At 38.8% G+C, this 25,897-nt stretch overlaps 3 protein-coding genes and 1 long non-coding RNA gene across 5 annotated transcripts in view; 3 read left to right on the top strand and 1 right to left on the bottom strand.

Moving 5' to 3' along the window:
- The window catches only part of LOC144896138 (uncharacterized), a 61,902-nt gene extending 44,454 nt beyond the window's left edge, over positions 1-17,448 (bottom strand). The window contains exon 1 of the long non-coding RNA XR_013626413.1: positions 17,191-17,448. This is a non-coding gene — a long non-coding RNA (uncharacterized LOC144896138). The remainder of the gene's footprint in view (positions 1-17,190) is intronic.
- On the top strand, positions 4,830-11,777 carry pnhd (pinhead). The gene is made up of 7 exons (XM_078788884.1): positions 4,830-4,881; positions 6,649-6,744; positions 6,803-6,945; positions 7,044-7,322; positions 8,739-8,918; positions 9,798-9,856; positions 11,520-11,777. The coding sequence occupies exons 1-7, from the start codon at positions 4,830-4,832 to the stop codon at positions 11,668-11,670; spliced, it is 960 nt and encodes a 319-aa protein (XP_078645010.1). The 3' UTR covers positions 11,671-11,777.
- admp (anti-dorsalizing morphogenic protein) lies at positions 14,298-18,092 on the top strand. Its single transcript, XM_058061917.2, has 5 exons — positions 14,298-14,660; positions 16,804-16,940; positions 17,006-17,128; positions 17,217-17,406; positions 17,513-18,092. The coding sequence occupies exons 1-5, from the start codon at positions 14,363-14,365 to the stop codon at positions 17,935-17,937; spliced, it is 1,173 nt and encodes a 390-aa protein (XP_057917900.2). The 5' UTR covers positions 14,298-14,362; the 3' UTR covers positions 17,938-18,092.
- A 2,491-nt stretch (positions 18,093-20,583) lies between these two features.
- LOC131109710 (calcium and integrin-binding family member 3) lies at positions 20,584-24,645 on the top strand. 2 transcript variants are annotated; one of them, XM_058061975.2, is made up of 6 exons: positions 20,584-20,634; positions 22,047-22,081; positions 22,364-22,475; positions 22,685-22,832; positions 22,952-23,147; positions 24,624-24,645. In XM_058061975.2, the coding sequence occupies exons 1-6, from the start codon at positions 20,584-20,586 to the stop codon at positions 24,643-24,645; spliced, it is 564 nt and encodes a 187-aa protein (XP_057917958.1). The 2 variants fall into 2 exon arrangements, with proteins under 2 accessions (XP_057917958.1, XP_057917959.1); XM_058061976.2 differs by lacking the exons at positions 22,047-22,081; positions 22,364-22,475.
- Positions 24,646-25,897: the final 1,252 nt, after the last annotated feature.

Below are 25,897 nucleotides of genomic sequence, written 5' to 3'. Positions count from 1 at the left end.
AGATCTTGGTTCCCTGGACTTCTTGCCATTCTTTCCATGATCCAAATTGTAAATATGAAATCAGCCATCAGTCAAATGAGTGAATTCACCTCACATGTCTGGACATTGTTTTTCTGCTGGTATACTGGAAAAGCGGTCAAAATGAGAATCCCCTGAAGCTTACATGATGAGAAGAGGAGCTGGTTGTCATTGTGTTGGCTAATTGTACACTTATGATTTCAGTTGTGGCTCAAAATATTGCTTTATAGTCATATTATTATAACCAGGTCCAAACCGACCCTAACAATACAGTGGTCATAATTTCAACCAGACCATTTTAAAATGTAGTAAAAAAAATTTAGTTTTTTTTGTTTTAATTTGTTGAAATAGAGTTTCCTGATTAGCCACGTATACATGGACCCAAATATTCCAATTGAATTCGGCTTATTTGCTCAATCAGAAAGAATGTAACCTTTGTTTACGCCTCATTCCGAAAGAAAAGTGCCAATCCGAATGAACATATAACTCGAGGAAGTCGGTATCACGTGATGTTGGTGTTTACACTTTACTGGGCATGCCCTATTGACTATTCTGTTTGATCATAGCGGCGCATGTAAACACGCGATTGGAATATTCCTTTCCATGTATACCATTAGCCACGTTCACATTAGAAGTTTTTCCTCTTTCCGAATGGAATCTTTTCGAATGACCTTCCCGAAAACAATAGTAAACATGGAAAGGAATATTCCAATCTCTGGTCTACATGTGCTAAATATGTCTTCTATAACTTGTACTGCATATTGCAGTACTGTATGTGTCTTATTTTGCACAAACAGGAATATATATAGGAAGGAATATTGGTATCGGTAAGGAATATATCCAGTCATATTGATATTACAAATAAAGTTTGTAGTCCCGCTCTAACTATTGATTGCATTCATTCATTTCTATAACTATAATACTATAATACTATAATACTGCAAGTACTTCGTCACATATACAGTAGTCCTTATGGAACACAAGTGAAACCCACACAGATCATCTGACAAGCCGCATAATCCAATCAAGTCATCACTGAGACAGCCGGGTTTTATCCCGGGCGGGGCGTGTTGGGGGGGTAGGGGGGCTTACGACGGAATCCCCAGCATGTTTTCTTGGGGTGTTTTGTGTACGCCGCGTGAAAAGAATCTGCAAGTGAAACCCCGTGGCCTTGATCAAGGTGTCTGAGTCGGTGACGATGATCCGTTGATCCCCCCCCCCCTCCACCCGCCCACCACCTCTTAAAATGAGGGGATGATATCAGCACATCAAAGAAAGGACTAACACCAGGCACACTGTCTTGCTTTTCATACAATATTCCCATTTCGGATAATGGAGCGGCCAAAAAAGCAATCGCCTGTCCGTACTGTTAGCGTGACCGCTAAATAATCCGCCTTGTGACCAAAGAGAGTTGAAAATTTGCAAAACTGGATCTCAGCTGGGCATATGGGACATCAATAATAAGTTCCATCCATTCATCAGTTGCAATTACTTTGCATTGTTTCTCTATGTAAAGCTATCATTAAAGCTAACGCTAAAGCTATCATTATTGTAAAAAGTGTCATTTCTCTCCATATTGTCAGCTGTCTGGAAGGAATTACCGTATTTTCTGGACTATAAGTCGCTCCGGAGTATAAGTTGCACAAGGCCAAAAATGCATAAGTAGGTCGAAAAAAACATACATAAGTCGCACTGGAGTATAAGTCGCATTTTTTGCGGGTTTATTTACCGTATTTTCTGGACTATAAGTCGCTCTGGAGTATAAGACGCACGAGGCCAAAAATGTATCATTAGGTAGAAAAAAACATACATAAGTTGCACCGGTGTATAAGTCGCACAATGCCAAAAAATGCATAATTAGGTAGAAAAAAGCATACATAAGTCGCACTGGAGTATAAGTCGCATTTTTTGCGGGTTTATTTACCGTATTTTCTGGACTATAAATCGCTCCAGAGTATAAGTCGCACAAGGCCAAAAATGCATCATTAGGTAGAAAAAAACATACATAAGTCGCACCGGTGTATAAGTCACACAATGGCAAAAATGCATCATTAGGTAGAAAAAAGGCATACATAAGTCGCACTGGAGTATAAGTCGCATTTTTTGTGGGTTTATTTACCGTATTTTCTGGACTATAAGTCGCTCCAGAGTATAAGTCGCACAAGGCCAAAAATGCATAATTAGGTAGAAAAAAAAGCATACATAAGTCGCACTGGAGTATAAGTCGCATTTTTTGTGGGTTTATTTACCGTATTTTCTGGACTATAAGTCGCTCCGGAGTGTAAGTCGCACAAGGCCAAAAATGCATCATTAGATAGAAAAAAACATACATAAGTCGCACCGGTTTATAAGTCGCACAATGCCAAAAAATGCATAATTAGGTAGAAAAAAACATACATAAGTCGCACTGGAGTATAAGTCGCATTTTTTGTGGGTTTATTTACCGTATTTTCTGGACTATAAGTCGCTCCGGAGTGTAAGTCGCACAAGGCCAAAAATGCATCATTAGATAGAAAAAAACATACATAAGTCGCACCGGTGTATAAGTCACACAATGGCAAAAATGCATCATTAGGTAGAAAAAAGGCATACATAAGTCGCACTGGAGTATAAGTCGCATTTTTTGTGGGTTTATTTACCGTATTTTCTGGACTATAAGTCGCTCCGGAGTATAAATCGCACAAGGCCAAAAATGCATCATTAGATAGAAAAAAACATACATAAGTCGCACCGGTTTATAAGTCGCACAATGCCAAAAAATGCATAATTAGGTAGAAAAAAACATACATAAGTCGCACTGGAGTATAAGTCGCATTTTTTGCGGGTTTATTTACCGTATTTTCTGGACTATAAGTCGCTCCAGAGTATAAGTCGCACAAGGCCAAAAATGCATCATTAGATAGAAAAAAACAAACATAAGTCGCACCAGTGTATAAGTCGCACAATGCCAAAAAATGCATAATTAGGTAGAAAAAAGCATACATAAGTCACACTGGAGTATAAGTCGCATTTTTTGTGGGTTTATTTACCGTATTTTCTGGACTATAAGTCGCTCCGGAGTGTAAGTCGCACAAGGCCAAAAATGCATCATTAGATAGAAAAAAACATACATAAGTCGCACCGGTTTATAAGTCGCACAATGCCAAAAAATGCATAATTAGGTAGAAAAAAAGCATACATAAGTCGCACTGGAGTATAAGTCGCATTTTTTGCGGGTTTATTTACCGTATTTTCTGGACTATAAGTCGCTCCGCAGTATAAGTCGCACAAGGCCAAAAAATGCATAATTAGGTAGAAAAAAACATACGTAAGTCGCACTGGAGTGTAGGACGCATTTTTTGTCGGTTTATTCACCGTATTTTCTGGACTATAAGTCCCTCCGGAGTATAAGTCACACAATGCCAAAAATGCATAATTAGGTAGAAAAAAAACATACATAAGTCGCACCGGAATATAAGTGGCATTTTTTGCGGGTAATTTATTTTCCAAACTACTTGACCAAAACAGACATTACGTCCTCTTGGAAGGCAAGTTCTAACAATAAAAGAATAGAGAACAGGCTGAATAGGTGTAAGATATGCTAACACAATGGTTATTCAGCTACACAAAAAATAAACATGAACAGAAAAGGTGTCCAGTGTTTATGGAACATAAACACTTTCTTATTTATAAGTCGCTCTGGAGTATAAGTCGCAGGAACAGCCAACCTATGAAAAAAAGTGTGACTTATAGTCCAGAAAATACGGTACATATATTACTGTATTTTCTGGACTATAAGTCGCTCCGCAGTATAAGTCACACATGGCCAAAAATGCATAATTAGGTAGAAAAAACATACATAAGTCGCTCTGGAATATAAGTCGCAGGAACAGCCAACCTATGAAAAAAAATTGACTTATAGTCCGTAAAATACGGTATATCATTTTAAATGTATACATAAGAGAAAATGAGGTACCGTAAAACGGGGTAATAAGGGACAATTTTCAGGAAACTTAAAAAATTTTAATTCTGCCTTTTCATGTTAAACAGGAAGCTGATTTGTGTTGTTGTTTTGAAAGAAGCATATATTCTTGAACTAATCTTTCAAAAAAAAATTCCGAAAATTTTGAAGCCATTCTGGTCGTTGATGTTGACACCGCGCCTTCAATAAATTCTGAATTATTAGAATTATTATTAGTAATTATTTTCTTATGACAAACGATGACTGACATTCTTACAAACTGAAACCCAGGACACGGTATCCTTTCCAATAAAAACACCGCCACGTCTAATAAAGCCTGAGTGAATAGCAACCAAGTACTGCACACCTTCTTTCACCGTGTCTTGCTCCTGCTAGAAGGCTTTAAAAATTAAAAAACAAGAGAGGGGGGGGGGTATCATGAGCCATTTGGCGCCATGCTGAATAAACACAAAAGGTGCTGGGGGTCCGGGAAGGTGAGGCTGGGTCGCCCCCACGCTGATCCTGTTTATGTGCTCGGGCGCTGGTTTTGTTTCAAGTCCGAGGTGCTAATTCCCCACCCCCTGGGGATAAAAGATGATTAATGCCTTTGAATGAGTGACGCTTTTAATGGCGGCGGGGCTACTTAAAGCACTTGATTAGGTGGAGGCGGCGGGGCCCTGCTGGACACACTCACTCCCTTCCAGCCTGCCGATGCTGCAAAGACGCTGCTTTGGCTTTGAAGTGGCTGCTGTTCCCAATTAAAGCATGGAAATTTGATTAGCACGCTCGCTCTGCTTCCCAGTCTGAGGGAGGTTTTTTCCAGTCACGTATAAATACCAGAGGCCAAGAAGCAGCTTGGATACTTGAAGCCATGGATGTGCTTGGATACTGCCTGGTGCTGCTGTGTGCTCTCCACCTGACATGTAAGTACTCTGTTTGCTTTTAGACGCCCTCATTAGCTCGTGTAGCCTCGTGCATCCGCACGGTTGCAACCCTCCAATCACGTTTGCACTGTAAATATTGGCTTCAGGATTTGGACAGTACTGTGACAGAATGTCTTGAATTCTGGTGAAATTCCCTGGAAGTCTTTCTATGCGGGTTGCATACACAAACATTGAAGGGTGTTGATAGTTTGTTTCTGTACAGTTTGCTTCTGTTTTATTTATATTTATTATTATATATTATATTATATATGACCCTATGGAGTGCTAATGATTATCTGTGGTACACAACCGCTCTGAAAAAGTCCTGTCATAGTTTTACACAACACATAACAAAAAATTAAAATTAAAATTAAAATTAAAATTAAAATTAAAATTAAAATTAAAATTAAAATTAAAATTAAAATTAAAATTAAAATTAAAATTAAAATTAAAATTAAAATTAAAATTAAAATTAAAATTACAATATAAACATGCTAAAACAAACCCAATGTTGGCTAACCACTTAAATATTATATATGACCCTATGGAGTGCTAATGATTATCTGTGGTACACAACCGCTCTGAAAAAATCCTGTCATAGTTTTACACAACACATAACAAATAATAATAATAAATAATTAAAATTAAAATAATAAATAATAAATTAATAATAATAAATAAATTAATTAATAATAAATTAAAATAAATATTAGAATAATAATTCTAATTTACATTTGTGTTACTGATAGAACGTCTTTCCGGGTGCTATTGCTATTTACATTCATTGTCGTCTTCAGCCATCTATCTTCACAATGACGCACGCCGGTCGGTAAATAGCTCGAAACCCATAGTTTAGCTAGCAGTCCAAAGCAACAAATCAGCATGTAAAAAAAAACAAACAAAAAAACACTCATTAGGTAGGACACTCGTATGCCAGGGGCCAAGGGACCACTGTATAAATGACCATTTAAAAAAAGTCGACATAATCCGTCACAACTCAAATCACAGTGACAGTCGATACAAACAACTTTGGTCTGTGATCATAATAATAACATACATAATAATAACATAACATAATAATAAATAAGTATAATGGTGTTAATGACTCCACCCTTAGTCATGCTAACCGAAAACATGCTAGGTTAATTGATGACTCCAAATTGTCCATAGGTATGAATGTGAGTGTGAATGGTTGTTTGTCTATATGTGCCCTGTGATTGGCTGGCCACCAGTCCGGGGTGTACCCCGCCTCTCGCCCAAAAGACAGCTGGGATAGGCTCCAGCACCCCCTCCGCGACCCTCGTGAGGAAAAAGCTGTAGAAAATGAATGAATGAATGAGTTAATGACATAATATAGCTTAATAATAATAATAATAATGAATAACAGTTATTAACCTTTCAGTTCATTGCAACTTGGTCCCTTTGTATTAATGTAGTAGTATTGCATTTTAGCATATTTTATTTATTTATATCAGTGTTTGAAATATGCCGAGAGCAATGAAAGGACCGCAAAGACCCTTTGGACACCCCAAAAGTATCTTATCACTCAGTCAACCAATCAATGAAGGTCTTTGGCCACCCAGTATCCCCAGTTTGGACCATTAACGCTTGGAGAGAAAGCTGGTTAAAGCACCTTCAGGAACAGAAACCGGCCACCTCAGATCCAACATCAGCCACCTTTGACCTCAGAAATAACCAGAAGAGCATGCCCAGAAGATGCTTCCATATGCTAATGCTAATGCTAATGACGTTTGTGTTGTTTTCCAGTGGCGGCGGTGCTAACCAAGCACGTGGAGCACAGAAACCTGTTCAGCCAAAGACTCTGCTGCAAAAGACAGAGTCACTTTGTTTACGTCGGACAAGGTAACGCCTGGCAACGACATTCCCACATTCCCACATTCATCGTTTCTGCTCCTTTCAGACATATCGGGGAGTCCTGTCAGCGTGGACGTGGGCATGTGTCGGCATCACTGCGGGGGTCCGCCCCGCCCTCCTCACCAAGTACAGGCAGCGCGGGATTACACTCAACATTCGACCATGCTGGAATTCCTCAGGAGCAAAAAAGTATGCTGCACTTCCATCACCACAAGGGGGCGCTAAGGGGGCGCCACCTTCTTAGGAACCCGGATATCGAATGACTTTTGTTGTGTCTCACAACCAAGGTTCGGACGCGTGGACCCGCTGCTCCGGACGCCCCACAACCCCGGAACCCGCTACCCTCATGTGGGGTCAACCATGTCTGCGAGCCGACGGGGATGCGCGTGGACCAGGTACTCCTGTTCGAAGGCCCCCGCGAGGTAGAGGTCATCCAGGAGTGCCACTGCGAGGTCAAGCTGACCCGGTGCATGAGGGTCCCCTCCCTCAGAACCTTCTACGCCGAGACGCCCTACGAGAGTGTCATTGACGTGGGAGGGTGCTCGCGTGCCAAGGGTGCTCCAGGTGTGTGGGTGGGGTATTTCTTTTGGCATGAGGTGCCCCCCCCCCCCCCCCCCCCCCCCCCGGGGACCATGAAAGATGTGTTCTTCAATCTCCGCTTATGGGAGGGAAAAAACACAAGTCAGCTAGGATAGGCTCCAGCATACCTGTGAGGATAAGTGGCCTATAAAAACGATTGGAGTTTTCGGAACTCCGAAGGGTCAAGGTTCTTTCCGAGTTCTTCGCCAGTTTCCTGACTACTGACGCTGTCTGGTCCGAGATCAGTCACCTTACTACATTCTTACATGACCTTTGACTCACTTAAAGAGTTAATACTGCATGGTTCCTATAGACGACTTGACTACTTGATCAATGACTCACTTGGCACTTGGATGATTGACTCATGTGATGAATCCCTAAACGCTCCTGAAACGCCCTTATATTAACACACTGTCACATCGTACATGCTAACATCAAGTCATGCTAACATTTATCCAGAACCTCAGTCGTGCTAAAGTCTACTTGTACGTAAGTACGTATGAACGTATATACGTAAGTACGTAAGTCAGCTGGAACACCTTTACCGGTCTACAGTATGGAGACCATGTATGGATGATTCATGAAACATCAGTAAAAATGGCTTTTTATCAGACAAGCTCCATTTAAAAACATTATTATGTATTATGTATATGTATTCATATTATTGTTGCATATTATATTATATTATATTATATTATATTATATTATATTATATTATATTATATTATATTATATTATATTATATTATATTATATTATATTATATTATATTATATTATATTATATTATATTATATTATATTATATTATATTATATTATATTATATTATATTATTACTGTTATATTATATTATTACTGTTATATTATATTATTGTTGTTGCTATCATAAGATGTATAATTTTATTTTATTTAAAAAATAATTTGTAATTTTATTTTATTATATTTATTATTATATATATTTTTTTATAAATTTATTGATTTATTGTATGTATTATTTTTAATTTAGGTTTATATTAATATATTATATATAATATTAATATGATATATTGCATAATAAAAATGCATTATTTATATGTATTGTATTTATTTTTTATATAATTTAATCAAAATGTAAATAGTTTAATGTATTTTATTAAATATTATCATATAAAATAATATGAAGTATAATTGATATGTACTCTATTTAATGCAATATATACTGTAGTTTAATGAATGATAAAATGGCATATCAATCAAAAATATTTGTATTTATGTGTATTTAAATGTTTAGTATTTTTTTGATATTTGAATACGATGAATAGAACGTCAATAAAAATAACATAACACAACAATTATTTGATGCTTGTAACCATTGCTGTTGTTACGATTATTCTTATGATTATGATTCCCTGTGTTGTCCCAGAGGGCTTCTCCTGCGTGCCCACCAAGTTGGACCCGGCCCTGGTGGAAACCCCCAACAAAGTGGACGTCATCCAGACGGTCGCGGCCTGCGAGCTGAAGGAGAGCTGCTACAGGGTTCCTTACGTGGAGTACTACTACGAGATCGTACATCACGGCCAAGGAGTCAAGGAGGAAAAGCTGAAGGTATTCCATTTATTCCCAAAGTTCTCCAAATGAGTCTTCTGACGTATCCCTTAGTCGCCGTATGCAAAGAGGCCATTTGTAATTCTTCCATGTGGGGTCGTCAAGTCAAAGAGGAAACGTCGCAGACGCTAATGAAGTATCTCATGCAGGCTACCTGCTGAGTGGCAGACGGTCCTTCATCAGCAGGCCGACTTCCTCTGATGTTTATTCATTTCTTTTAGGCCGTTATTCGTGTCTAGCAGCCGATGGATGCTTCACAAACATCCGTTCAAACCCATTCTGGTCCGGTGTCTGAATCTGAACCCAACCAAGAGAGTCAACTCTGGTTCGCTTTGGTTCCTTTAGGTTCAAGCGGGACCAATACCGGGACCGGAGTTGTCCCGCTTCTCTGCTCTGCTCGCTCCCTTTATGTGTTTGTTTGAGTGCTCTTTAACAGAGCTCTTTTAAAGTATATTTTACAAGCTTTTTGTTAAACCATTATTCAAATAAACAACAGGAAAACAAAACATCTTGGACGTGCTGTCGCTATCTCTGCTTGATTCAGCTTTGTGAGACAATTGCGCTCTTTAGAAGTCAATTTTAGAAGCTTTTCATGAAATATAAGCAGCCTCCAAAAATAACCTTTATTTGATGACTATGTTTTTACCGCGTGGCCTTCGGTCTTCAGGAGCCTAAAAGGCCTCTTGGGGTTTGTGTGCAGGGGCAAGCAAAGGGGGGCCGTGGCTCAGCACTGAAGGTGTGAGTAGAGCCCAAACACAAATGGCCCCCTCTCCTGCACGCAGGTGTCAAATCAAAGCGGCGGCCATGCTAAACAAGCAACTGTGTCAATATTTGTGAGCTGACAACCCGTCTCTTCTTGTGTTGCTAATGTCCCCACAGGAAGTGGATGTGGGCAGATGTTTGGGAGGCTGCACCACAGGAAACCGATGCCTTCTCAGGTACGTATGAGCACAGCTGCCCCACACACACACCTAACAATTGCCTGCAAGTTCTGTCACCCTCTCACACAGCCACTTTTAGGGCCCCCCCCATGCACCAAATGTCCCTTTAAAGGCCCCCCAAAAACTCCATCCACTCATTGAAATAAAAGTATTAATTAATTGTCTTCCATATTAGTTACATTGATGTGTATCTGGTGTTTGACAATCATTATGACTATCAATGATTACTTTCATTCTTAAAAAGCTGAACTAGCAAACGACGGTAACATATTTTTATTAGCATTTCCTTTCCATTATCGGATAAAACTGACCAAACATTTTTTTTAAACTTTACTCATAATTATAGTTATTAAAAAACATGAAATCCTGTACACAGTATATAACAATATATCTATGTTTATTCCATGATATATATGTATTGGTATTTCCTTACCATGACCTCAGAAAAGGGGTTTTTTAATTTATTAGAAATATCAAATGCTTCTTTGATTTTTGTTATTCCAATAATTGAAATGAATTATTTTACTTTAGCAACTTTTTTAAACATTTTTTCTTATCATATTTATTAAAAAAAATAGAAGTATCATATATTTTTCATCTCATCATATACGTATTAGTATTTCCTTCCCAGTACACCAAAATTTGGGTAATTTTTAATAAATACCGAATGTTTTTTTTAATTGTTGCAATAACTGAAATTACTTTTGTGACTTTAGTAACTCTTTTTTTTTTAGAAATGTTTTCATGATTAAATTTATGAATAAATATCATATACCAGTATAGTATATTTTTAATTCTGTTAATTATTATTATTTACTATATATATATAATTATTATTATTTACTATATACATATATATTTATTATATACATACATATATATATTATATATAGTAAATAAAAATAATTAATATATGTATATATATAGTATATATATATAATAATTATTATTTACTATATACATATATGTATATATATATAGTAAATAATAATAATTAGTAATAGAATAACGATGAAAAAGGTTCTGAAGGAGAATAAAGTCACAGAAAAAAGGCATTTCAGTTAAAAGAAAAAATAAAATAATACACATTAATTATTATTATTTACTATATATGTATATAGTAAATAATTATATATATAGTAAATAATAATTAATGTGTATTATTTTATTTATATATATATGTATATAGGAAATGATAATTATATATATATATAGTAAATAATAATAATTAACGTGTATTATTTTATTTTTCCTTTTAACTGAAATGCCTTTTTTCTGTGACTTTATTCTCCTTCAGAACCTTTTTCATCGTTATTCCATTTATTTTTAGCAGTAAGTAGGTCACCCCTAAGGTCATCCAGACCTGGTCCGGTGCAGAGTTGCCATTCCAGGGTCTTGGAAGGTCCACTTTGCGTCTCATTTGGCTAAAATTCGGGTTTCTTGCTGTAAATTTCTGTTTAGGTCCTTTTCCCCTTTCCATGGTGGTTTCAATGTCCTCCATCCTCCTATTCCTACTTCTGCTTCTCCTCGCTCTCTCATTTTCTTCTTCTCACTACAGCCTGAGTGAAGATAAGTGGCATAGATTACTATGGATACTTTGTGTTCACTGTGTAACGTCATTTATTCCACACTAAAAGCAGATTTTCCGTGTCCCCTTCAGGAGCCTGTCAGATCCCGAAATGTGTCACCTGTGGGCCGAAAAACAATCCAACTCGTGCGTTCCCCAAGGGTACGAGAGCCACAGTTTTCTAAGCCAACACGGTCAAATTCGCACGGTCCTCTCCATCACTTCCTGCCATTGCCAAAACTAATGACACAACGCACACACGCAACGCCCCCTCCTGACTGGAACCACGCATGACAACGGTTGCATGCGCCCATTGCAAAGTATTATTGTATTATATGTAATATATGTAAAAGTCATAATTTTTGTAAATAAATGTAATACCAAAACCCTGTTTGTGAAAAAAAAACAAATGGCAACTATATTGTAGAAATAAGAGTGACTGTAGGTTCAATGCCAGTGGTCAAAGAGTCCCATCATGGTGTTCCGTTCCAGTCGTACCATACAAATAGGAAGATGTTTAAAGCATGTAACAGGAATAGACATGATTTGACACTATTCCAGGTTTGTCCACCCAGGAAGACATCCATCCATCCTTATCATCCTCATGGATATACGGAATGTCGTAATATCGTATTAAAGTTCAACAGGGAAGCATAGAGATGAGTCGTTACGTCCATCACTAATGGACCTTTCAGGCTGTCTTAGAAGACGTTGGCCTGTCATCCTAGTGGACTCAGGGACACACACCAGATGGACTAGATAGGACAGCTTTAGTCCTAGAAATATATATATATATAAATATATTTTATTATCATTTATACAATGCTAGCATGGCATATTTTATTATTTATACAATGCTAGCGTGGCATATTTTATTATCATTTCTAAAATGCTAGCACTGCATATTTTATTATCATTTATACAATGCTAGCACAGCATATTTTATTATCACTTAAAATGTTAGCGCAGCATATTTTATTATCATTTATACAATGCTAGCATGGCATATTTTAATATCATTTATACAATACTAGCATGGCCTATTTTATTATCATTTATGCAACGCTAGCACAGCATATTTTATTATCATTTCTAAAATGCTAGCGCTGCATATTTTATCATCATTTATACAATGCTAGCGCAGCAAATTTTATTATTTATACAATGCTAGTGCAGCATATTTTATTATCATTTATACAATGCTAGCACAGCATATTTTATTATCACTTAAAATGTTAGCGCAGCATATTTTATTATTATTTATACAATGCTAGCATGGCATATTTTAATATCATTTATACAATGCTAGCACAGCATATTTTATTATTTATACAATGCTAGCGCGGCATATTTTATTATCATTTACGCAATGCTAGCACAGCATATTTTATTATCATTTATAAAATGCTAGCGCTGCATCTTTTATTATCATTTATACAATACTAGCACGACATATTTTATTATTTATACAGTGCTAGCGCGGCATATTTTATTATCATTTATACAATGCTAGTGCAGCATATTTTATTATCATTTATACAATGCTAGCGCGACATATTTTATTATCATTTATACAATGCTAGAACAGCATATTTTATTATCATTTATAACATGCTAGCGCTGCATATTTTATTATCATTTATACAATGCTAGTACAATCTAGTTTATTATTTATACAATGCTAGTGCAGCATATTTTATTATCACTTATATAGTGCTAGCACAGCATATTTTATTAGCATTTGTACAATGCTAGCGCTGCATATTTCATTATCATTTATAAAATTCTAGCGCTGCATATTTTTTCATCATTTATACAATGCTAGCACGGCATATTTTATTATCACTTATACAATGCTAGCACAGCATATTTTATTATTTATACAATGCTAGCGTGGCATATTTTATTATCATTTCAACCCAGGGCATCCCCCTCTCCTGACTGTGTGGCCAACATGCTAACCACTCGGTCACCGTGCGGCCTCGACCATGACCATGTTTTCCGGAATAAATGACGACCCACATCTCGGAAACTGATATCGTTTTACATAACATCTGATGTAGTTATTTAAAAATGATTTCTTTGAAGTGTTGGAGACCTCTGCCTTACAACAATGCTTTACAGGTGGAAAAGGAGACAACACAAACACACACGCTTCAATGGGCTCTTATTTTGATAGGGACGTGTGAAACAAGCACCTTTGTGTGACACAAATAAGAAGAAGCTGCTCAACCAGCATGTTTTTCATGGCTTGGTGGTCTTTGCCAGGTGTCCTGTGCAATTCGGGGGGAGCGGGGGGGTTGGGGATGACGAATTAATTGAAACCGGATGTGGACGCGGAGAAGTGAAACTGTCACAATTAAAGCGGTGCGCTTTTGCATGATGGCGGAGAGTGAGAAAGCGAGGCAGGAGATGCTAATGCGAGGATGTGTATCCACGCACACCTCCTCCCTTTGTGCCACCAATCGTTTTCGCACCTCAGACAACTGCGCCATTATTACAAATTAATGGATCCATTTTGGAGCAGATGACCCCCCACCCTTCCCCTAAAAAAAAAAAAAGTGGATTCCAGTTTTATTGAAAAAGTTGCTAATGTTTAACCACCGGCGTGCGTGTATAAATCCCACAGTGGATTGCGTGGGTGTTGTTTTCTGTTGATGTATGCGTTTGTTTCCAGATGTGCAGACAAAAGGCTGGGATTAATCCCCAATGGACTTCACACTTTTGTCAACACCGCCATTAGTCTCCCTTTACATTCGATAATGGCTGATTTACATTTGCGACCAAATAGCATCTTTACTGCTGTTTACCATGAGATTGAGCGGGCCGGGGGCCATGGGTTGGAGGGGGGGTCATATTAGATATAAATAAGTGCCAGTTCCAGTGGACCCCCATGCACTCGCAACAAAGACACCGTCTGTGTCGGACTTTAAAAGATGCTAACTTTCGTGATCGCAATGGCCGCCTTAGCCTTCACGGCCCTGGGGAGACCCCCCGCCTTCAACTACCTGGAAGACCCCTACGCCGCGGATAACGAGTCCCGGGAGGTCCGCTCCGCCGCCATTAAGAGGCTCCTGGAGGTGTTCGGCATGGAGGACCCACCCGCCATCCACAGGAGTAAGCAGCCCCCACAGTACATGCTGGATTTGTACAACACGGTGGCGGACGTGGACGGCGTGACCAAGGACCCCTACCTGCTGGAAGGCAACACCGTGAGGAGCTTCTTTGACAAACGTAAGTCGTCAAAAGTTTGGGGACATTTGCTCACTCTGTAACATGACCAAGTGTCTCAAAACTTTTGACTGTGTACTGTAGTGCACTGTTTGATACATGTACCAACAACTACTAATACTACTTTATTACAAAAAATACTGTTTTTTTAACCTTCCTCTTGTGTTAGAGTCGACACCGACCCGTTTTACATTTTAATTCATAAAAAAATCACATAATATTTGTTTTTTGATTTTGTCAGGAAACTCTATTTCAACAAAATAAAACAAAAAATAATAATTTTTACAAAATTTTAAAATGGTCTGGTTGAAATTATGACCACTGTATTGTTTGGTTATAATAATATGACTATAAAGCAATATTTTAAGCCACAACTGAAATCATAAGTGTACAATTAGCCAACACAATGACAACCAGCTCCTCGTCTCATTTTGACCGCTTTTCCAGTATACCAGCAGAAAAACAACAAAAAAAGTCCAGACATGTGAGGTGAATTCACTCATTTGACTGATTGCTGATTTCATATTTACAATTTGGATCATGGAAAGAATGGCAAGAATGTACAGGGAACCAAGATCTGGACCAAATTTTTGGTGACCAGAGGAAGATCTGACAAGCTTGGTCCCATCAGGGATGTTTGGTAGAAATGTGCTGATGTTCAAACCAGGGCAACAATGACAGTGGATGAACATCTTGTCCTTTTCCAAGGAAAAAAATGCCTGTTCTGATTTTTTATTTCACTTTATACTAAAGTTCTGTTGCTGAAAACAATAACTTTTTCCCCCTTTTCTTGACATTAATATATATGGGTCAAAATTGACCCGAACACCATAGATGTTTCTTTAGATTAATACTAAAATGAGAAAATAACTAAAACTAATTAATTTAAGAGATATGTTCTATAGCCCTCAGTAATAACCAGGTAACAAAAGAACCTTCAATTTATTAATATGATTCTTTTGAGGTTAATATGACCATTTTTGGAAATTGAAATGGAGGGGTATAGTGACAAAAAAAGGCCTACATGCCCACACCAAAAGTATTAAAACCAACATTTTCATGGATGAGGAAGCCTAAGAAGGTAACCAAGACATGAGAAGCAAATTTGATGGTAACTTATTGTTTTTAGTGTATTTTATAGCTGATTTATAGCTGGGTCAAAACCGACCCATTAACATAAGAGATGATACCAGAAAGCTAACACAAGAGGAAGGTTAATATTAATTATTTTTGTAAAATTACAACTCTTTTCTCTGAATATTTGGACATTATTTTCATAAAATGGCAGCTGTTTCTGATGTTTTTTTTCCACATTTTCAACTTTTTTTAGATATTTATTTACAACTTTATTAATTTCTTGTTTGTTTATCATTATATGACTTACAAAAAAATTGTCTAACATTTAAAGATTATGCTACTAAAATTGTTATTTTTAAAATCACATTATTGTTGTAAAATTATCTATTTTTTTATTAATTTCTGGTTTGTTTATCATTATATGACTTACAAAACAAATTTGTCTAACATTTAAACATTATGCTACTAAAATTGTTATTTTTAAAATCATCTTATTGTCGTAAAATTATATATTTTTTATTAATTTCTGGTTTGTTTATCATTATATGACTTACAAAAAAATTTGTCTAACATTTAAACATTATGCTACTAAAATTGTTATTTTTAAAATCACACTATTGTCGTAAAAATTATATATATTTTTATTAATTTCTGGTTTGTTTATATGACTTACAAAAACAATTTTTTGTCTAACATTTAAACTTTATGCTACTAAAATTGTTATTTTTAAAATCACATTATTGTTGTAAAATTATATATTTTTTCAATTTTGCTGTGTTGTTTTTTTTTCTTGTGAAATGATATTTTTAGAATATGCCGACTCTCATTTCCCAATATCGATATGTGTAACATGACATATCTCCTGTGGTGGAATCAACACATATGTGTTGTATACAGCATTTTAAAATATTGGGTTTCATGATTGGCAAAAAAATATGATACCGATATCAAACTATATCGCATTTGTAGAACGATATCTGGCCGATAATTATCGGACATCCCAAATAAAATTGCCTCCAGCTGTAGAACGTCAACTGCTCTTGGTCCTTAACAATATTTCCTACTGCAGTGCGCACCGAGCAGGTGGAGTTCCGCTTCAATCTGTCCACCGTGGCAAGAACGGAGAAGATCCTGACTGCAGAGCTCCATCTTTTCAAGCTGCGCCCTCAGGCCACGCTGATGTTCAACAGGCACCACTTCTGCCAGGTAACGTGAAGCATGTTACATTTTAAACCCGTGTTCGACCTTTCTAACGTCTTTTTAATACGCAGGTTAGCGTGTACCAGCTTCTGGATACCAGCAAAGGCAATAAAACGCACGAGAGGAAGCTGATGTCTTCTCGTCTCATCCCGGTCCACTCTACTGGTTGGGAGGTGTTCACCATCACTCAAGCTGTGAGCATCTACACCTCGTCTGCCTGATCGTTTTTTCCAAAAAAACACTAAAAACATCTTACCTGTCTGATGTTCATGTCCTGTGAAGGTCCGTTCTTGGATGGCGGACGAGGGAAGCAACCTGGGGCTCCACGTGGTGGTGCGGACTCTGGGAGGGAGCCAGATGGACCTGAAGCTGATACGCTTCGCTTCAGGACGTAACCACCACCAGAGTAAGCAGCCTATGCTGGTGCTGTTCACCGATGATGGACGTCGCTCTGCTGCACTGGAGAACGCAGGTGAGGATGGACCACTTCCTGGGAGTGTGGAGGCTTTTCGGCTCCTCGTAACCATGTAACCCTACAAAAGTCAGACAGCTCAATATCTTTCTTCTTTCACGCACAGATCCAGACGGTATGGACGTAACTTCCAGCTTGCCGCAAGCCCCCATGTCCGCTCGCTCCTCCCGCCTCGCCCGCTCTGTGGACCACCTAGAAGACGAAGGTGTCTCCATGCCCTGCCAGCGCCTGCCGCTCTACGTGGACTTTGAGGAGATCGGTTGGTCGGGCTGGATCGTTTCACCACGGGGCTACAACGCCTACCACTGCAAGGGTTCCTGCCCCTTCCCGCTGGGCCAGAACATGCGACCCACCAACCACGCCACCGTGCAATCCATCATCAACGCCCTCAAGCTCATCAAGGGCATCGAGACGCCATGCTGCGTGGCCGACAAGCTCTTTTCCATCAACCTGCTCTACTTCGATGATGACGAGAACGTGGTGCTCAAGCAGTATAACGACATGGTGGCTGGGAGCTGCGGCTGCCACTGAAGAACTGACAAGTGCTGTGGCATTGTAATATATGTAAATAGCCATAAATATAATAATATATGACGGCGGTGGCAGTGCTAATCCTGTGAAAGATGTAAATGTGCATATTTTTCTGTTGCAAATGTGTATAAGCTAGAAATAAATTGTCAACATTGTGTTTAGTTTTTTTGTGCTCAATGAATGGGAGGAAAAAGTTTGGGCACCCCTGGTAATTTTCAAGATGTTCCTTTTTAAATGACTGGTTGTTGGTTAAATACATCATATAGCAGACCAACAGTGACAGATGGGAATGGTAAATATATTATATAGCACAGCAACACAGTCATAAATAGGAAGGGAAAGTCTTTTTCTGTCATAAAATTATAAATAAATTATAAATTATATAAAGCATTAAAATAACAACAAATAAAAAGAACAAAAAATATATGTACACTTAATTTTTACATTAAACTACATGCTTCAGTCACATTTGAATATTATCTACAAAAATGTAATAAACAAGCCAAACAGAGCTAAATAAAACTAAAAATAAAGCAAAACTACTCGAACCTTGAGAATGCAACAAAAGAGTAAAACTACTCAGCCAATGTGTGAGTGGAGTAGGGGAATAATTGGAAAATACTTTTGGCATATTTATAGAAATGAAATTACACATTATTATATATTTATTAAATATTATTAAATTTATACACATTTTAATACCATTTAATACCAAAAGTGTGTGTGTGTGTGAGGGGGGGTATCCACAGTATGATTATTATACTATACTATTTTAAATAACTACTATGAACTCTCAAAAAACCTTAAAGGGCCATCCTTAAAGGGCTAGCTTTAAAGCTCCAGCTTTAAAGGGCCATCCTTAAAGGGCCAGCCTTAAATGGCCATCTTTAAAGGGCCAGCCTTAAAGAGAAAGCCTGAAAGGGCCAGCCTTAAAGGGCCAGCCTTAAAGGGCCAGCCTTAAAGGACCAGCCTTAAAGGGCCATCCTTAAAGGGCTAGCCTTAAAGCTCCAGCCTTAAAGGGCCAGCCTTAAATGGCCATCTTTAAAGGGCCAGCCTTAAAGGGCCAGCCTGAAAGGGCCAGCCTTAAAGCTCCAGCCTTAAAGGGCCAGCCTTAAAGGACCAGCCTTAAAGGGCCATCCTTAAAGGGCTAGCCTTAAAGCTCCAGCCTTAAAGGGCCAACCTTAAAGCTCCAGCCTTAAAGCTCCAGCCTTAAAGGGCCAGCCTTAAAAGCTCCAGCCTTAAAGGGCCAGCCTTAAAGGGCCAGCCTTAAATCTCCAGCCTTAAAGGGCCAGCCTTAAAGGGCCATCCTTAAAGGGCCAGCCTTAAAGGGCCATCTTTAAAGGGCCATCTTTAAAGCAAAGCTGAATTAATGTCTGTTTTTGTATTTAATTTATTTGTATGAATATATGAATGTTATATTTTAATGCATCTTTTACTTTTTACTCAACTCTATTTTTCTTCACTGTAAAGCATCTTTGAGTATTTTCAAAAGCGCTATACAAATAAAATGTATTATTATTATGAGTACTATTATTTTTGGCTACAGCTATTTTAGTTAATTATTATAATTCCGATTTGTTTGTACAGTATTTAGAATTTGTACAACATGTTAATTGAGTGACATTTCATCTTATAAATGAAAGAACAATAAAAACAATGCTAATCGATTTCTTTTCTAAAGTAGACATACTTTTTTCTGACCTATAAATGTAATTAGAATGTTGTATTCTGGTGTTAGATGATGCCAAAGTTTCAGATAATTAGGTTTGCGCATTTGGAAGTGAGCCCTAAACAGTTTGGGACGGCTCAAAACGCTCGGTTTGAAAAGGCGTGGTAAAGCTGTGGCCTTTGTGATGTCACAGAGAGGTGGACTTCCTTATATGGTTAATAGTTAGGAAGCACTTTGGGTGTGTGACCAATCACAGCAGAGTGGGCATGCTCAGAGGCGGGTGCCTCGGGTGCCACATTGGGTGGGGCCAGACCCCCCCCCCCCCCCGAGTCCAACTTTCTACCTGGCAGTATGTGGAAATAGCATCAGAAATTAGCGTATGAGTCAAGTTAGCCAATAAAAATCCATCAATAAAGGGGCCTGTAGAGTCAATCAATCAATCTCATGGGACTTTCCACATGGGGGTGACATTCATGCATGAAAAACAGAAGCAAGTGAACCTGAAACCCCACACCCTTGGCGACGGAGGCAAGGAAAAAAGTCAAAGCAAGAAAGGTCTTGAGGAAAGTAACGCCTCATCAAGTTAGCAACTAAGTTCCTTTCCATGAAAAAATGGCTGCCACAAAAGGCTGTCTGTGATGAGTGTAACCTGAGTTGCATCGGAGGCGTCGGCCATGGAGTGGCACCAACAGGAGTGTGTGTGGGGGGGGGGGGGGTTGATCGAGTTTGGCATAATGCTGGACGACAGTCCTTGTTCAACTCTCAAAGGAGCTGCCACTCACAACGGGTAAAGGATGAAACACCGCCATTATAAAAGGGGACCAAAGGGCCCCGTGGCGGCAGCCGCCCGTCATCCGATCTCCCCCTCTGGCCCCGCCGTCCTATTGTCCCGGTATTTCATATCTGCCACCAGGCACCGCACATAAAATTGAAAAAGCCAGTGGATGTTAGAGCGACGATGGACCTGAGGCTTAGACATGGGAAATAAACAGACTGTCTTCACGGCAAAGCAGCTGGACGCCTACCAGGTTGGTGGCACACACGGCAAAAGAAGACCCGCATGCGTGAGGTGCATCCTGCAGGCGACAGTCAGACAGCTCAACTTTTAACAGTATTTACTTGTTCAGTATTGGTATCTCCAAAAGGTTGAACGTGATAAGTAATAGTTTCCTATACTTGCTTATACGTTTTTTTGTGTTATAAATTGCGTTATTTATATTAAATGTTCATACCACATTACAGTACAGCATTTTCTTGTCATTTTATGGTAATGGTTTAATTTCATTTGAACATGCATCAGATTACAATTGAGTGCATCCCATAATCAGTTCACAGTTCCACATGTCCAAAAAGAGTAGGAAGAAGCAAAGCTTATTAAATCCTACCCCTCCATCTGGTACTTTTACAATCAGTAACTGTTACATTTGTTCACTTCCTGCTTTCCAAATATAGTTTAGGTTTTTATTAAATTAAATTAAATTAAATTAAATTAAATTAAATTAAATTAAATTAAATTAAATTAAATTAAATTAAATTAAATTAAATTAAATTAAATTAAATTAAATTAAATTAAATTAAATTAAATTAAATTTTTTGTCACATACCGAAGTAGGAGGTGATATGAGCATCCAATGACATAATGGGTACCATAGTAAGTGTCAATATAGTGATATATATAGCACATCATGACTGGTTCAAGACTCTTCATCCTTGTATTTAGCAAACATCAACTGCTTGTATTGTTTCTTGAATTGGCTCATCGTTGTGCATTGTTTGAGGTCCTTACTCAATCCATTCCATAGTTTGATTCCACATACTGAAATGCTATGGCTTTTTAACGTAGTCCTAGCATAGAAGTGTTTCAAATGTACTTCTTCCCTGAGATCATATTTCTCCTCTCTTGTAGAGAAGTATTTTTTAGCCTTATGCATTATTTTAGCTTTTTGGAAATTAACAATATCAGCAAGTTGAAGTATTTGTGATTTTAGAAATAAGGAGTTAGTATGTTCTCTGTAGGCGGCATTATGAATTATCCTTACTGGCCTTTTTTGCAGTACATTTAGCGAGTGAAGATTGCTTTTATAGTTATTTTATAGCTATTTTACAAATTTTTAGTAATCAAATCCACTACTCGCTACTGTTTTTTTATTCGATCAGGTACACATTTTGAATATATACATAAACAATACTGTATATATGAAGTCGCTTACATCAGTAACATGAACGTAAAACCCATTTAACAGAACATTGTTATCACATAGTCCACTTTATACTCATATCTTCCTCCTAACATGACTACATAATGTATCCTGATTTTACTCCTAATTAAGAATAATTAATAATAATAATTTTTAATTTTCATACACATCAGTGCCTAATTTAGCTTTTAATTCGTCCTACTCGAGTACGCTAATTGAACACAACATTTGTGTGATTTCAGGACTGTACATATTTTACAAGAAAGGAAATTCTCAGGTAAGTCACACCTGGCAAAGCTTTGTTTCATTCAGTGTGTAACTCTAAACGACGGCCGCCAGGAGAGGTCGGGCCCTCACTGGACAATGTTTACGTCAGTTGGAATTCATCTTCATTGCCGAGCAAGCTGGCGACAAATGCAATTATCTCGATTATGATACATTCTTTAGCATGTTTTTCCATGTGAATTTCAGACAGAGAAGTAGACTAGAAAGTCGCCATTATATTTGCGTCACATAGCATTTCAAGGGTCTGAACACTAGCGTCTCCTTTCCCATCTAGACTCTTCCACCGCTATCACGATTTAGCACCGCAGCTCGTTCCCCTTGACTACACCGACCAGCCAGATGTGAAGCTCCCGTACGAGCTGATTGGCAGCATGCCCGAGCTGAAGGTAGCCCACCAACCCGTCTCCATAATTGATGACCAATTAATGAACGTCATTCTTTGAGAGAGTGCATTTGTTACTTGACTCCTTTCAACTTGTGCGGTGCAGGTAAGTCGTTTGTTTTAACAAACGGGCGAATGAAGGGAAGTAAACACACCAGAGTGAGTAGTTTGCAAAAAACGGCATTTTGGAACGGCTGCCTGTCTTCTGTCCAGGATAACCCATTTCGTCAGAGGATTGCTGAGGTTTTCTCGGAGGATGGAAAGGGAAATATGACGCTGGATGACTTCCTGGATATGTTCTCTGTTCTGAGTGAGATGGCGCCGCGGGACCTTAAGGCCTACTACGCGTTTAAGATTTACGGTAAAACATGTAACTCATATCACTTCCGGGTCAGAGGAATCCAATCATTGGTTCCGGTCCCTTGACTGACACATGAATGTGTGAATGAATGAACATTAATCTGCTTTTCCTTTTACAAGACTTCAACAATGACAACTTTATCTGCAAGTCGGACCTGGAAAAGACACTGAACAAACTTACCCGCAACGAACTGACAGAAGACGAGGTGCGAATGGTATGTGAGAAGGTCCTGGATGAAGCCGACCTGGACAATGACGGACGTCTGTCGCTGGAGGACTTCCAGCATATGATCATCCGAGCACCGGACTTCCTCAGGTGCGTATAAAGTACAATAAAACCATATTTCCTCAAATTGTGGACTCTGGTCTAATAGTCTTAAGAGCAGGAAAACCTCCTCAAATCCCATCAGGTGCTACCTGTAGGTTTACATAACTAAATGTTCCAAAACACTAATTCAAAATGAAGATGAGCATTCTGTAGAAGACAACAACGGCTTGCTGGCGGGGAAATAAAGTGGGCGTGAGAACTAATTTAGAGGGAATTTATTTCCAACACAAAGAGAATCTGGCTTTTCGGGAATTATAGTCCAGACTCTAGCAGTGATTATCCAACGGATATTATTCATTCATTCATTTTCTACCGCTTTTCCACACGAGGGTCGCAGGGGGTGCTGGAGCCTATCCCAGCTGTCTTCGGGCGAGAGGCGGGGTACACCCTGGACTGGTGGCCAGCCAATCACAGGGCACATATAGACAAACAACCATTCACACTCACATTCATACCTATGGACAATTTGGAGTGGCCAATTAACCTAGCATGTTCTTGGAATGTGGGAGGAAACCGGAGTACCCGGAGAAAACCCACGCATGCATGGGGAGAACATGCAAACTCCACACAGAGATGGCAGAGGGTGGAATTGAACCCTGGTCTCCTAGCTGTGAGGTCTGCGTGCTAACCACTCGACCGCCGTGCCGCCCCCAACGGATATCATGTACTGTATAACTACGTTTTCTGGGTTTATTCTGATACTGGTACTTGCAGATGATGGTGGTCCTGATATCCAGAGTTTACTTGTGCGGTTTGCAACCGAGTATGACGCTTCTGGGATGACACTCAACAAACACCTCCAAATCCAAGGCTGAAGTTCTCAGACGGAAATGGGTGGCCAAAGAGTGGTTTTGCCCCAGGTGGAGGAATATTTCCAGATCTTGTTCAAGAGTGGTTGAGTGTTTGAGCATGTAAGAAGATTTGAAAGACCTGTGTTCAATTCTCCGCGTGGGCATCTCTGTGTGGAGTTTGCATGTTCTCCCCGTGCATGCGTGGGTTTTCTCCGGGTACTCCGGTTTCCTCCCACATTCCAAAAACATGCTAGGTTAATTGGCCACAGGTATGAATGTGAGTGTGAATGGTTGTTTGTCTATATGTGCCCTGTGATTGACTGGCCACCAGTCCAGGCTGTACCCCGCCTCTCGCCCAAAGACAGCTGGGATAGGCTCCAGCACCCCCTGCGACCCTCATGAGGAAGAGCGGTAGAAAATTAATGAATTAATGACTATTCTAAACATCCTGAATAAAAAAGGGAAGGAAAAAAATATTTTATAACAAATGACAATTAATCAATTCAAAATCAAAAAAAAAATGTAGCTGTACGAAAAAATGCCTTGCCCCTAATAGAGTAGATGCTGTCTGGGGTTGAGTAATAAATAAATAGGGTACACCTATATCAATGAAAGTAACGGTATGTGCTAGTTGAGCTGGGATTGACTGTGGTGATCCAATTTGTCTTCACAGCACCTTCCACATAAGAATATAAGTTTGACCGCCACCCAAGAATGGACCCCACATGTCGACCCCACAGTGGAAAGTGGATGAAGAGTAGATCCTTGGATACAACAGTTAACTTTAATAGCAATAAAAAATTTGTTTTCAATCTACAATTAATAATAAAGGAAAAGACAGGCCAGACCATTGGAGAAGGTCATGTCAGGCCAAGAGAGAGAGCGAAAGTGGTCAAGGTCCGTTGGGGGAAACATGAGCTCCACTGAGTTTCCGCTGATCATCAGCCAGCAGAGTCAAGCCAAGGGAAAAATAATAATTACAAAAGATCTTTTTTTCTTTATCTCGCTTGGTTTTTATTTCATCAAAAAAGTATAGACTTCTCTACAAATTGCAGATACATGTTTAGAAAGTACAGTACAATAAGTAGATCTCTCAATATAGAATATTCACTATGTTGTTATGTGTACTTCACAAATGTATGAAATGAGTGTAAAAAATACAGGATGCAACATTTAAAAAGTCTTTTGAAGTCTGTTGGGTGAAGGGGTCGATAAACACACTGGGGTCGTGTTGTGTCGCCACAACGGCAATGATGACGGCTGCGTTCACACCATGGGTGGGGGACCGCTGGTTTGGACCAATAACATTGATTAAAAATACTCAAAAAGCAAGGACTTTGTTGGGAAGCTCCGATATTCCAAACCCTGACTGCTAGGTGAAAACGCTGTATTTACTTGCCATCTTAGATTTCACCAAAAGCTTGGAAAATTTACTTTTAAAGAGCACAGTTTTCTCACACCCATTTCCTGATTGAACTGAACAGCACCAGAAGTCACTTGCAAGGGGACAGGGACTAGGGATGGGGGCGGTCCAATCCAGTGGCCATACCGGGATCCAATGCCAGCGTAATTCACGTATCGGAAATTTGCCATAGCTAGAAGAATATGAGCTACAATTATTAGTAAAAACAGCAAAAGAATATCACCGAAGATTGAGTTCGGTGTTGACTGTTTGTGAAGCCATGGATGCGTCTGCGGAGACATCCATGTTCCCCGATATTCTTTTGGCGCTGTTGCGTATTAAAGCAAACCGCTCTGCATCGGGGGAATATCCGAATTCACAAACTGCGATCAGCTTCAAAGTAAAAAAAAAAAAAAGTGGCTCGGTGCATCCCTAACCGACACCCATCTCTCCAGCAGCCTTGGCCCCCGCTTGTATGGTGTGCATCAGGTTTCCCCATTTGATCAAACGCACCAGAGTTCCTTTTAACTCGACCAAGCGTAACC

Source organism: Doryrhamphus excisus, linkage group LG2 (assembly GCF_037039965.1).
Source record: "Doryrhamphus excisus strain RoL-2023G ecotype Guam linkage group LG2, RoL_Dexc_Guam_v1.1, whole genome shotgun sequence".
Lineage (NCBI taxonomy): Eukaryota > Metazoa > Chordata > Actinopteri > Syngnathiformes > Syngnathidae > Doryrhamphus > Doryrhamphus excisus.
Note: the sequence above shows the minus strand (reverse complement) of the source record. Positions and strands in the feature narration are given on the sequence as shown.